This window comes from Paralichthys olivaceus, chromosome 23, assembly GCF_024713975.1.
Source record: "Paralichthys olivaceus isolate ysfri-2021 chromosome 23, ASM2471397v2, whole genome shotgun sequence".
NCBI lineage: Eukaryota > Metazoa > Chordata > Actinopteri > Pleuronectiformes > Paralichthyidae > Paralichthys > Paralichthys olivaceus.
In genome coordinates, this window is record NC_091115.1 from 5,223,935 (window position 1) to 5,236,589 (window position 12,655).

Here is a 12,655-nt window from a genome sequence, read left to right on the forward strand (position 1 = left end):
CTCTGTGGGCCAGACTGTCATTAGAGTTTGGCCTTCACAGTCTTCACAAAAACTCTTGCATCAGATATGACCAACATGTCATCCTTAGGTCACGTGATGATTACTAAACCATCTCCATGGCAACTGAGCATGTTCATGAACTTCATACGATGTGGCTGAAAGCTCCAGAAAGACACCATAAGAGTCGAGAATGAACCTTGTGTTAGCCTAAATGAGAAATTACCCATAAAGCACCACATATATATATATATATATATATATATACACATAATGAAATGATGGTTTGTGATCCCTGGTGCAGAACATCATGTATATTGCAGCTGTTATGCAAGTGTTCAGATGCCATGCTCCTTTGACAATGACACATCACATGTACGGCTATATTTAACTCTTGGCATGCTTTTGTGCTGAATGACTCAGATTTGTTACCATAGAAACAGGGGTGAGATTTCAGTGCGGTTTATGTAATTGGATCTGAGGGATTGGGACCTCTCTGGATAATGGAGCAGGTTCAGCCTGGAGACCACTCAAGGGCATTAACCCCTTGTTGACTGACATAGTCTACGAAAGGTTTACCGTAGCTTAACATCTTCGAACACAGTGTAACTTTTAATTTACTTTGGATTTGGACTTTTGTATTTGTGTGTGCACGCGTGTTTGCAGATGAACGGTGCCAATTCCGAAACCTCTGAAATCCAATTTGGCAGCCTGAGTCCTCTCCTTCGCCTCCCACTGTCGGACATCTCCTCCTCTGCCTGATTCTCTTCATCTCAACTTTCTTGGACAACCACCCCCTCCTCCAGCGCCCGCGCCCCACCCTGAGAGGAAGCCCTGAAGCCACCTTTTCATCTCTGAACACTGCAGCAGTAACGATGATGGGGCAATCTCTGGGATAGAAGTTGACATCTGTAATTGTGTTTTTGTTTGTTGCACTACTTCTCCTACTAGTGCATAATGCCATTTATTAGTGTGAACATATTGATGTGAGTATCTTGAGGTAGGAGGTCTTTCCTGCAGCCGCTATCTTTTCTCTCAAATCACCTTCATCAGTCCCTCCACTTTTCTCTTTGCAACCTCAGTTTCCTCTTTAACATTCTTCTTCCCTCTCTCTACACGTCATCTTTTTGTTTGCATTAAGGGAAGGATAGCAAGAGATAAAAACGGTGAAGTAAATGGCAGAATAGACACACATTCTGCCATTCTGAACACACACCCGAATCTCTCCGTTGTCGTCCCCAGTCGCGAGGCACTGGCTGTCCCAGGAGAATCTGCAGCTTCGGACACAGTCTTGGTGACCGCTTAGCGTGTGGAGGCACTGCCAGGACTCACAGCGCCAGAGCTAAGAGCAAAAAATAATGCATCAAAAAAAGTGAAAAACTGAAATCAGTATTTTAGTTTTTCAAATTATTAAAAAACACAGAAATGTTCATATTCAGACTTGGTTAGTGCAAAAGTCTGCATGCACTGGATGGATTTACCTCATTTTTACACTACACTAGAACTGAAGGGAGCAACACGATCCTATCGTAACCCATTTAGAATAAGACTAGGTACTTTCTGTAACACAGGCCATTTAAACTGGATGAATTTCTCTGGGAAAGAGAGTGATATTGCACTGTAGATGAAGTATAATTAGAAAAACCAACATAGAAGTGTTTACAGGGAAATAACAGGACATATAATTGTGCCAAATACAGAGTTAATGTTGTTATAGCACTGCATAAGAACAATGCAACTGTTAATGAGCACTCTCCCACTCTCCCCTTTTCCTTTTTGTATCTTCTATTCCTGCCTTCTTTTCTCTTTCCATCCTAGTCTGCTGTCACTGTTTTTCATCCTGACCCGGTTGCATCCTGTTCTGCACAGAAAATAACACAGCTCATAATTAGACCCTTCATTTGGCAGCCAGCTAACTATGTCTGTACACAAAGTCCCATTCATATGAAGGTCAGGAGAAAAAGAAAGAAAAAAAAACGGAGAGAAAGAGACAGAAGAAGAGGGATAAGCAGAAGTGCACACTGTCTCTCTTTTTGTGGTGTTCAACAAAGACACTCAAGGCTGAGCGCTCTGGTTGGACCTCGAGATAGACAGAGATCCGGGGCTTGTTTGTTTTGAGCTACCAAAGCCCCTCAGTCTGTAAAGCATGGACTTTGTAGCTGGCTGCTAACCAGCCACACACACACACACACACACACACACACACACACACACACACTCACACAAACAAACACGAAGCTCAATTATCATCTTTGCCAAATCCATAAAACACACATTCTCTCTCACTACCATTGACAGACAGAGGCCAGGTTGGACGGCAACCTAGTGGCTGCAATCTACAGGAAGAGCAAACCCAAATTCCCGTGTGAAACTCAGTGGCAGTGGCTCGAGATGAACTGCTCGCAGCTTTGCATTGTTTCGTTCATGCTGGACACTGAGAAACACAAGTTGTCATCCGTGTCTGAATATGAGCGAGGAGAGACGCGAATCTAACACTGAACCCCCGACAGTGAAAATAAGACAGTTTCAAATAGCGCACAGTCGTAATGCAGTTCAGCTTGTGCAGTTCAGCATGGTTCAGTATTCTGTGGACGATGAGTAGGAAAAGCAATTATTTAAGAGAAGTTTGGGGAAAAAGGCAATATCCAGTCTACAGAGTCGGTCAAAGTCAGGCTAAAGTCAAGCACAGCAGTGTTGGTGAACAGCATCCTGGCAAAAACTACATCCAGACAGCGAAGTGGGTCAGTTTGCTTGTCAGCCCATCTGCCAGGCTGGTGGTTCAGCAGGTCCACAGGCTCTGCCATTTAGTCAGACTAAATAATCACTGAACGTGGGTGTTGAAGGACCGGCTGACCAGCAGCTTATTTACCAGACCTGACACTGTCGCTGCTGCACACTTTAGTCTCTAAGGTCCCTCACCACCCTGCTGGTGAAACCTTTAGCCTCAGACATCACCCGCGGCAACGCGTCTATGTGCTGTAGGTAACAAGTTTGGAAAGAGGCTGGCGGGAAGGCGTTGACGTGTAATAGGTCGCCTCATTACTGGCAGCACAAGCAGATATGTCTCATCCCGTAAAAATTAGTATTAATGTGTGTGAGTGTGTTGAACCTTAGCAGTCTTGTCAGCAGAGGTGGTGGCGAACAAGCAACCGTCTGGAGAGACATGACAGGACAGAATGGCTCCCTGATGAGCGTTGATGTCCTGCAGCTTCTCTCCACTTTCTATGTCCCACACCTCGAGAAAGACAGAGATGATTCAATATTTGTTTTATTTTGTGTGTGTGTGTGTGTGTGCGTGTGCGTCTGAGCGTCACCTTGACAGTACCGTCGTAGGACCAGGATAGCAGTCTTGTGTCGGCCTCTGAGCTGTTGAGCCGAGAGAAGCACCTGACCTGCTCTCTGTGACCCTGGAGTACTCTACCCTCGCCAGACTGCCACCTCCACACCTACAGGGGGTAGAAGAGAGATATTAGACACTGATGCTCTTCACTTCACCCCCCCCCCCCAAAAATGACATTGAAGCATCTTGATCCTTGCCCGGTGGCAGGCTGCAGTATGAGTGAAAACCCCCGTTTCCTCTGTGTCGGTGGATGGGACATGGGCTAACCTGAAAACGTTTAGTTTTTCCCAGCGAATATTTCACGGACCTTGATGAAAAATAAGATCGGCCACATTTAGGGATCTGATCTTGGTGTGTGTGTGTAATTAGGTGCAGTTTGGTTAAATTTAAAAAAACTGTTGTCATTCTAGATCAATCTGTCAATGTTCTCCTGATGGTGTTCATTTTGTCAGTGGTGGTACGTTCACACTCGCTTCTTTGTTTTAGTGGAGATTCAGGTAAAATTAATTTCGGACTGGTGTGTGTTTCTTAAATCTCTACAACTGAGAAATGGTGAGTTAGAAAAAAAGTTGTAAAGAAACCTGGATCCAGACTTTTCCTTAAAGTACCTACAAATAGCCACGCTGATAGAAAAGGACATAAAAGTAGTGGCAAAGAAAGAAGTAAAGAAAAAACTGCTTTCAAACAGCAATGTGTTGTAGCCACGTAGCATCCACCAATCATCTGACAGGGAGGGAGCTATAGATGCTGCAGTGCGGCCTCACACATACAGGGAAGTAATATATCAGTGCGCTTCTGAGTGCAGAAGAAACTGCTTGTGGAACAGCAGATCACAGTATTTCATGTTCTATTCTATACATTTTTTTTGGGTGTCTTAGGTGCAGAATTTATGCCAATGCAACCTCACATTGGTGTACATACTGCTAGTTTTATGCCTGTGTACAAGCAGGTGAATGAGTCGAGATCAGAGTTCAGCTGAGCTCAATGAGGTCAGGACAGACAGCATCATCCAGATCATTTTATCATGCCCGTATGCTATGTCGCCACTTTTCCTTCTCTGAATAGACTCTGTCATGTGTCCAAAGGTTATAATCCATCACCAGCTAACATCAGTGTCATTAGATCTCTTTACATTCACTCTGCGTCTGCATTAACATCTAAATACACACTTTCATTTCCGAGCGGGCACACGTCAAACAGCATAAATTTGAATAAGCAGCGGACGACCCGGGAAAAGTGATGTTGCAGGAAGCTGCAGCATGAATACGGAGCGAGGCCCTGCTCTGTCGGAGAGAGAGGAGGAAGTGCTGCAGTGGACAGGTCTGTCGGCAGAAAAGAAAAGATGAAGAGGAGGAGATGAGAGGGGGAAGAGGAAAGGGGAAATGAGCAACAGAGCATGAAGGGTGGGGGTTGAGAGAGGGTAATGGGCCGAAATACACACACATACCCACACACAAACATAGACAGTTCCGGTCAAAACGAGAGCGGGAGGAAGATAAAGATTTATCGAGAGCGACACAGCCGAAGGCAAATGAGATGAAAGAGGGGATGAAGAAGGGAGAGGTGAAGAGGCTGGGGAAAAAAAGATGGCAGAGTGTAACAGGTAGGGAAAGGTGAGAAAACCACAGAGAACCGAATGACTGTGAGGATGAGCGATTCAGCAGAGCAGACGGTTTTACTCAAGGTGAGGAATGGGGATGAGGGTGAACAATAATCAATAGCAGGGAAGAAAAATGGGAGGCAGGTTGGGGGAGGGAGGTAAAAGAACACGGCATCAATTAGGCAAGAAAAGGATGGTGGGGTGAGGGAGAGAGTGATGAATGGAAGAAACACAAACAGGAGCAGACAGAGAGTAACAAAAAAAAGCATAAATGGAGGAAAAGAGGAGCTGCACACCCTGATGGTGGTGTCCTCGGAGGATGTGATCAGGGTTTGGCCGTTCTGGCTGAACTGGCAGTGCAGCACCGTCTTCGTATGTCCCAGCAGAGTGGCCAGAAGCTTCCCAGAGGGCACTTCCAACACCTGCAAGAAAGAACCAAAAAATAATCAAGTAAACAGCAAAACTGCGTCTCAGCTTCTCCACTCTTAGGTGACATAAGGTTCAACCCCGGCAACATCTGCACAAGTCTTGAATGATATCTGATTTATACTCGGGGAGGAAAACTGTCCCAGAGTTTCCCTTAAAAAACAATCCTGACAAGCAGTCGCATTTCGAGGGAGGACTGGAAGCACATCAAAAAAGAAAGCGGAGAAAGGGGGAAAAGTTATAATGTAGAAATAAGCCCTAGAGATTCTTTCACAGGATATTTAATGCTGGTTTGGAGGCGAGACTGACAGGTGACAGGTCGAGCCCATGTAACGATGGGACCTAGCTACTACGGCGCCATCCTCCGGTCTCTACTGAGCAGACTCTATGTGCAAGATGGCAGCGTTAGCATCTGATATATTTTAGCTTAATTTCAACTTAATTAATAGAAGACATCCATCTTTATTTACAGTCTATGAAACACACAAACACACTCACACACAAAATTCCTCTAGAGCCACTTTGGTTCCTAGTTTTTAAGTCATTCTCATAGACTTCTATAGAAAATAACTTATTTTTCCAACCAGAGGAGTCGCCTGGAAATGGAATAAAACGAATTAAATACAGCAGCACAACATTTTCTTAACTGCAGCAGAGCAACTGTATTTCTGACAGTATAAAGGACAGACCTGTGATGTTTGAAATATTTACATCTCAGTGGACAAGGTTAAACTGTCTGAGCAGAACAAGCCCGGGGGTAAGACAACCATGTTTCCAAAGGCTCTAAGCACTGAGACGTGAGACTCAGAGACCCAGAGAGAAAACGCTTGGGCAGGTTTCACACACCCAGCTCAAAGATTTCTGGGATGGTGCATTGAGGAAACATTCCAGAGGGCGTTGGGCAAAGAATATGTAAATATATATATATATATGTATAAAACCAGAGGAAAGACTTGTTTAAAGTGCCACTGCCAAGGGAGTAAACACGTCTCTGAAGTCATGTTAAGTCAGAGAAACATCGATGACAGTGGTGAAGGAACGAGATGGTCAGTGTTGAGGCTGCGCTGATTGATGACACATACAATAACAACAATAATCTGTCGATTCTGCTGTTATGCTTTGAAAAAGTAATGAACAAACACACAGATATTACACTTTTCCCTTCGGCCGACCACAGTCCCTGACTAGCTGTGGGTCCTGCTGCCTGATACACACACACGCACAAACATGCACACAGACACACACACTCCTAGATACTTTCACGATCATGAAGAAACACACAGTGACGTTCGGTTTTCTCCTGCATGTGTGTCATGAAGACTTTAACATTTAAATTAAGGTGTTTCAGACATCAGAAGCTGTGAATGAAGTTCATGAATTATTAGTCATTATTTTTCTCCAGTTAACTGATGGTAAATAAGACCAGAGGAGGAAAGAGGAAATAAATGCCTCCTCCCACTGCAGCAGTCAGTGGCACTTCCATGTAGCACCACAGCTCCCTCTGGTGTTAGCTCAGGGGACTACAACAGCAAATGCTGAAACTCCCTCAGGATTAAAAATGAATCTATAACTGTCGTTGGAGATAAGTGATTAAGTATAAGTTATATATGTTATATTCAATTTGCAATTTTTTAAATAAACTGGATATACGACAAGGGTTAGGGAAAGTGTTTAACACCACTGGTGCAAAATTCTTGGCTCGACAGTGAGTCGACCTCAACCATGTGCTTTACATGCACCAGACACATACGTTCACAAACACACACCTGCCACCACGCAGAATAGGACTCCATTCTCTGCCTGCAAACAACAATTTATCACAAAGACAAAGAGCGGAGGAGCCCGGAGAGCAGGGGGGGGCCGACGGAACAAAAAAGAGAAGGAAAGATAAAGGAAACAAAAGAAGGGTTGAAAAGAAAGAGCAGTGTGTGACAGAGACTTGAGAGCAGGTGGGAAGAATAGTGGGAGAACAAATCACAGGTTAAAAAGAGGAGTGCAAAGAAAGAGAGATGAAAGAAAGAGGCTGACCTGGTGAGCAGCTGACAGGACAGATAGAAAAAGGCGACAGTGCTTGTGTCAGATCTCATGAATCAATGTGCCCTGAAAAAAAAAACACGTCCGAAGGCAACGGGGACAAGTGTTTTACTCAGCTATACACACAAACCGTGGTAACACACACACATACAAACTGACGCACATGCAACTTGGGCTGTTGAAGCTGGAACGAGCAAATTGACAAATCCTTTAAGCACCGGATTGACGGTTTAATAATGTTGGCAGCAAATAAAGTTTAGGAGACATAAATACTGTGTTTTCCACCTTTACTGTTCCATCCTCTTGTCCCAGAGCCACTGCAGAGGGCTGCTTGCACAGACAGGTACACCTGATCCTGGACGACTGCTCCTCTGACTGGAACAGCACTGATCCCGTCTTGCCATCACGTACCTGTGACACACATTGATTTATATAGTTGTTTTCAGACATGAATTTGGTGCTGGACCACGCAGCAGGAGATTCTCTGCTCAGACACGTTCGCAACAACACAAGTCTTCGGGTGAGGGGTGGTGCAGCAGGCAGAGGCAGAACGAAACGTATTAATTCTGCTAAAGAGATCGTGTTTTTATTTTCAGCATATCGACGCCGGCGTCGTCCCTTATCACCACAAACTCTCTTGATATCTTCTTTGTTGTCTTCTATGTATTTTCTTTCTGAGATATTGTTATATATATCAGTTCATGTGTGAAAGCAGCTTTTTTAAATTATGATTTTGGTACCAATCATACATGTCTGTACTTGATGGTAATGCTCACAGAAACATTCCTGCTTCAGCCAGTAAACTGCTCTTTTCTTCTGTTTTCTCACCTGCAGCCTGTTGCAGTTGTCGGCAGCCGATACGGTGATTTCTTCATCACAGAAGAGAACGTCAGAGTCTCTCTTCAGACAGACGGCAGAGGTGGTGTGAACCTTCTTAGTCTCCCATAACTGCGACACAAGAAACACAAAAAGAAAAATATGAAATTGAGTTTCACTTTTCTCATGTTCGTCGTCTCAAATTACTTCATGGTTAAATAAATTTACACAGAGGATCATTTTCACATTATTGATGATAACTAAATTCATTTTTTATATAACCTCAGTTATTAAGGAAGCACCCGAAGCAAGCAAACGCTAATTCGTTAATCATACAGTAGCTGTTTGTTCTTTATTTAAAGCATATTGAGGCCTAATGGAGTAAAAAAAAAACACTCCTCATACGGTATCAGACTTTGTAGAGGTGCGTGAGTGCATAAACATGAAGCTCGTCTTATTCAGTAATCAGTATAGTGTGGCCTGGGTACTATATTGTGTTTTCATTCCTGAGAATTTTCTTATTAGGGCTGAGAAATCTCTCCCGGAAAATATTAGAGGCAATTATAACATAAGTGACAGTATCAGTTAAAGTTCACCCCAACAGAGCTGAATCACACACGTGTCAGTCTCACCCTGACAGTCTGGTCATCGGAGCACGAGAGCAGCTGTGATCCGTCATCAGAGAACTGGACACACTGGACCCAACTCAGGTGTCCACTGCAGTCAGCCATCTTTTTATTGGACTCCAGGTCCCACAGCTGGAAGACACACACACACACACACACACACATCATACAGGTCATACAGCTTTTAAACACTTCTGCATTGGCTTTACTCTCCGGACACCATAATAAACAAACTGCATGTATTTCTTAAATGTTATAATATAATATGATAGAATTCTAAATCTGCATCAATTATGACATATGAAAACAAAAAACAGACACTTAATGAAAATGTGTAATTGTGTATGTGAGATAGCATGTGCGTTCTACCTCCACAGCGTAGTTTGAGAAGGCAATGGCGAGCAGGTTACTGGTCGGACAGGCGTGACAGTACTGCACGGTGCTCAGACGATTTGTTTTGATCTCCAACAACATGTCTGACGTCTCCACATCGAACACCTGAGAAAGAGCGACACGCAGACACGCAGATGAGTTTCTGCCTTTGCACTCGGTGAATTCATTTTCAAAAAGCCATAATTTGATCAAAGTTGTTTCAATAGATAATAATCTGGCACATCAATGTATTTATAAAAAGAAGTATCATCTTGTGCCTGAACATTTGAACCTGAGGCAAACTTCATCATTAGTCTCCTCTTCCTCAGAGACAAGCTCCGCAGTGTTTGTGTTGTTTCGAATGAATGGAGACATAGAGGCTGCAGACAGACCCATGGCAGGACAAGACTGACTGATTTCAGAGAGCTCGGGAGAGGAGGGGCTGCTCGCATTTACAGCCAGGACACACGCTCTTCAGACTCTATAATAGACAACCTGACAAACAGCCTCTCGTTCCTGTCTTCTTCACCGAAATGACAACGACGAACTGAACCTTGAGGTGACGGATATTTATCTGTACGGCTGAGACAAGTACGATGCCCACAAAACAACGCAACACAGTAAACAATGTCATGCATCTCCGCCCACAGAAAGCACAAATATACTTTTCAAAATAATATTCACATACCAAAACACTGTTCCTGGCGGCACATGCGATACGTTTGCCATCTGCAGTCCAGGTGCTGCACTTGACGAGGACGGCTTCATCGCTCTCGGTAAACATGCTGTTCACGTTGATCGTCTTCCACTCGTTGGCGGACGACACCTGAAATAGCTGCATTCACACAAGAACACACAGACGTTGGAGCATGTGAGCACAAACAGCGTGCAAGTTAAATTAGTTATAAGCTCTCATTTCATTGGTCAGATGTAGAATTGAGATAATGACTATGCATCTTTTATTACCTCTGTCAAGAAGGTCCATTTCTTTGTTTGTGGGTCAGAAGGATTATGCAAAAATTCGGTGAAAGGACCGGACATGGACAAAGAAAGACCCCACTAAATTTTGGCTAAGATCTGAACAAAGGCACGGATCTGGTAACTATCTTTCTCTTACTTTAACATTCTGAGGCTTTTATCTGAAATAATTCATGGATCTTGATGAAAAGAAGATCTAGTGGATTTTGATGTTTGTGACAAGCGACATCCATTGCACTTGTTTCCATCCAAGGAGAGGGATCCCTCACTTGTGACTCTCTCTGGGGTTTCTTCTTTTTCCCCCCGATAAAAGGTTTTTCTGGTATTTTGCTCACTCTAGTCAAAGGTTAAAGGATGTCGCACCTCGTTAAGCCAGGTGAGGAAAATTGTAATTTTCGGGCAAAACTGTGACTTGTGATACAGTGATATAACTTTAAATATCCAAGACACGTTTCTTTAAAAAAGACCTTGGACAATTTTAAGCAGAGAATAACTTATTCACTTATCACATATGAACATATGCTCTGCCTCCAATTTCAGAGAAATTGTGGAAAAGTGGAGTCTTAATCTTTTAGTATCTGATACACTTGATCTTGACATATGGCACCAGGATACCGCAGTAGGCCATTTTTACTGGCAAAATCAATGACTTCTGTACTGAATTTTTTTTTTGCACAGATTTTACAAATAATACGGCATGCTCTTCAACGCTCAGAAATCATGCAGTTTAGAAAAGTACTAAGCTTTGCCTTGGAAAAAAAACAGCTCTACATGTATCCAGTTTAATAGCACTCACCTTCACAGTGCCATCGTTGGAAGAAGTGGACAGATAGGTGTCATCAGGGGAGAAACAACAGTGGTTGACTGGTTCAAAGTGCCCAAACATGGCGTTCTGGGAGGACGGTCTGTTGAGGTTCCACAACTACAGAAACAGAGAAAGCACAAGCAAAAAGGGAGAAATATCAATAAAGAAAAAAAGAGATAAGAGCAGAGAGAGAGAATCGTCTGTATTCACAAATCACAATTTGTCTCGTAGGCTTTAACAAGATGCAACATCCTCTGTCCTTAACCCTCAACAAGATTTTTTTAAATCCTTTAACAGGGTAAAAGAAAATGTAGGAACCTCAGAGAGAGGCACATGTGAGAGATCCCTCTTCCAGGACGGACAGAAGTGCAATAGATGCCGAGTGTAGCTGAACACATGAACAAAATTACAATATTTACAACATGGATTAGAAGAAACAGTTTCTAACATAATGGAAATGTGTGTCAGTGTTTGAAGTATTTATACATAAGAAAGTGTTTGATAGAAATGACGGGAGCAGCAATGAGAATTGAAATGGAGGAGTTATTCGCAGTAATGGTAGAATATGTGAGACGGCATATTGATAATAAAGCAGTCTTGTTGTAATCACAGTCCATGATCAGCTAACTCCACCATCATGATCCATGGAAAGAAGGAGACAGAGGAACACAAAGGAAGAAAGGTCACAAGACAGTGTATAAAAAACACTCACTCACCTTGACATTCAATAACTTGTCGTCGGAGCAGGTGGCCAGGAGGAGCTGCCGTCTCGTGTTTGTGAACTGACAGTGGTTGACCTGCTCTTCGTGCTCCACCGCAAAGACCCTCAGCAGCATGGCTCGCTCCACATTCCAAACCTTGTTCCAAACGATATAGAGATATTTCAGCATTGGTTTTTATTGTCCTCGCCGGTTCGTTGCCGGTTATGATGGACAACCCAGCCTTTCTCTTCTTACCTTAACTTTTCTGTCACTAGAGCAGGTTGCTAGGAGACGGTCGTCCGGGGAGAAGGCGCAGCAGAGCACCTCATCATCGTGGGCCTGGATCTCTGTGAGCTTCTCGCCCGTGGTGCTTCTAAACACCTGAGCAGGCAGGTACCATTACAGTAAGTTACTGACTGAGCTCATTAGCACAACTTTACTACAGATTCACTTCTGGTTTCAAAGGTCCCGGGATGGAACTGGTACATTTTCGAGTGAATGACCCTGAGGGGGTCATAAGATTTTACAATCAGACCCAAATCTTATATAATTCTTATTTGTTGCCCAGGACCAGATAAACACTTTACAAAGCCCATTCTACTGCATTATATTTTCCAGTATTTTGTCTCCATGGAAACTATTTTTCTCTCTATCCTCCCTTGCAATCTCACTTAAACACGCACACACATAAATATATATACATTTATATATTCGCAAAGAAACAAGTGCTGCTTTGATACCTTGAGTGTCTTGCTGGCTCCACAGGTGGCGATCTTGGCTCCGTCATGGGAGAAGCAGGCAGAGTAGATGGAGCCCTGGTGAGGGTGGATCACCAGACGGGAGAGAGTCTCCACACTGCTCTTATTCCTGGACAAACACACACACACACACACACACACACAAAGAATAGTCAAAACTAGGATACACAACCCATGATCACCATGAACAATTTGAAAGCAG

At 43.5% G+C, this 12,655-nt stretch overlaps 1 protein-coding gene across 1 annotated transcript in view; it reads right to left on the reverse strand.

Moving 5' to 3' along the window:
* Positions 1–12,655, reverse strand: part of apaf1 (apoptotic peptidase activating factor 1) — a 33,967-nt gene that overhangs the window by 14,848 nt on the left and 6,464 nt on the right. Inside the window, exons 13-25 of the mRNA XM_069519828.1 lie at positions 12,436–12,562; positions 11,951–12,076; positions 11,711–11,851; positions 10,986–11,111; positions 9,900–10,046; positions 9,209–9,337; positions 8,846–8,971; positions 8,226–8,345; positions 7,683–7,808; positions 5,234–5,359; positions 3,312–3,443; positions 3,107–3,232; positions 1,214–1,339 (exon numbers count right to left, since the gene is read on the reverse strand). Coding sequence (XP_069375929.1) covers positions 1,214–1,339; positions 3,107–3,232; positions 3,312–3,443; positions 5,234–5,359; positions 7,683–7,808; positions 8,226–8,345; positions 8,846–8,971; positions 9,209–9,337; positions 9,900–10,046; positions 10,986–11,111; positions 11,711–11,851; positions 11,951–12,076; positions 12,436–12,562 — 1,678 coding nt within the window. The remainder of the gene's footprint in view (positions 1–1,213; positions 1,340–3,106; positions 3,233–3,311; positions 3,444–5,233; positions 5,360–7,682; positions 7,809–8,225; positions 8,346–8,845; positions 8,972–9,208; positions 9,338–9,899; positions 10,047–10,985; positions 11,112–11,710; positions 11,852–11,950; positions 12,077–12,435; positions 12,563–12,655) is intronic.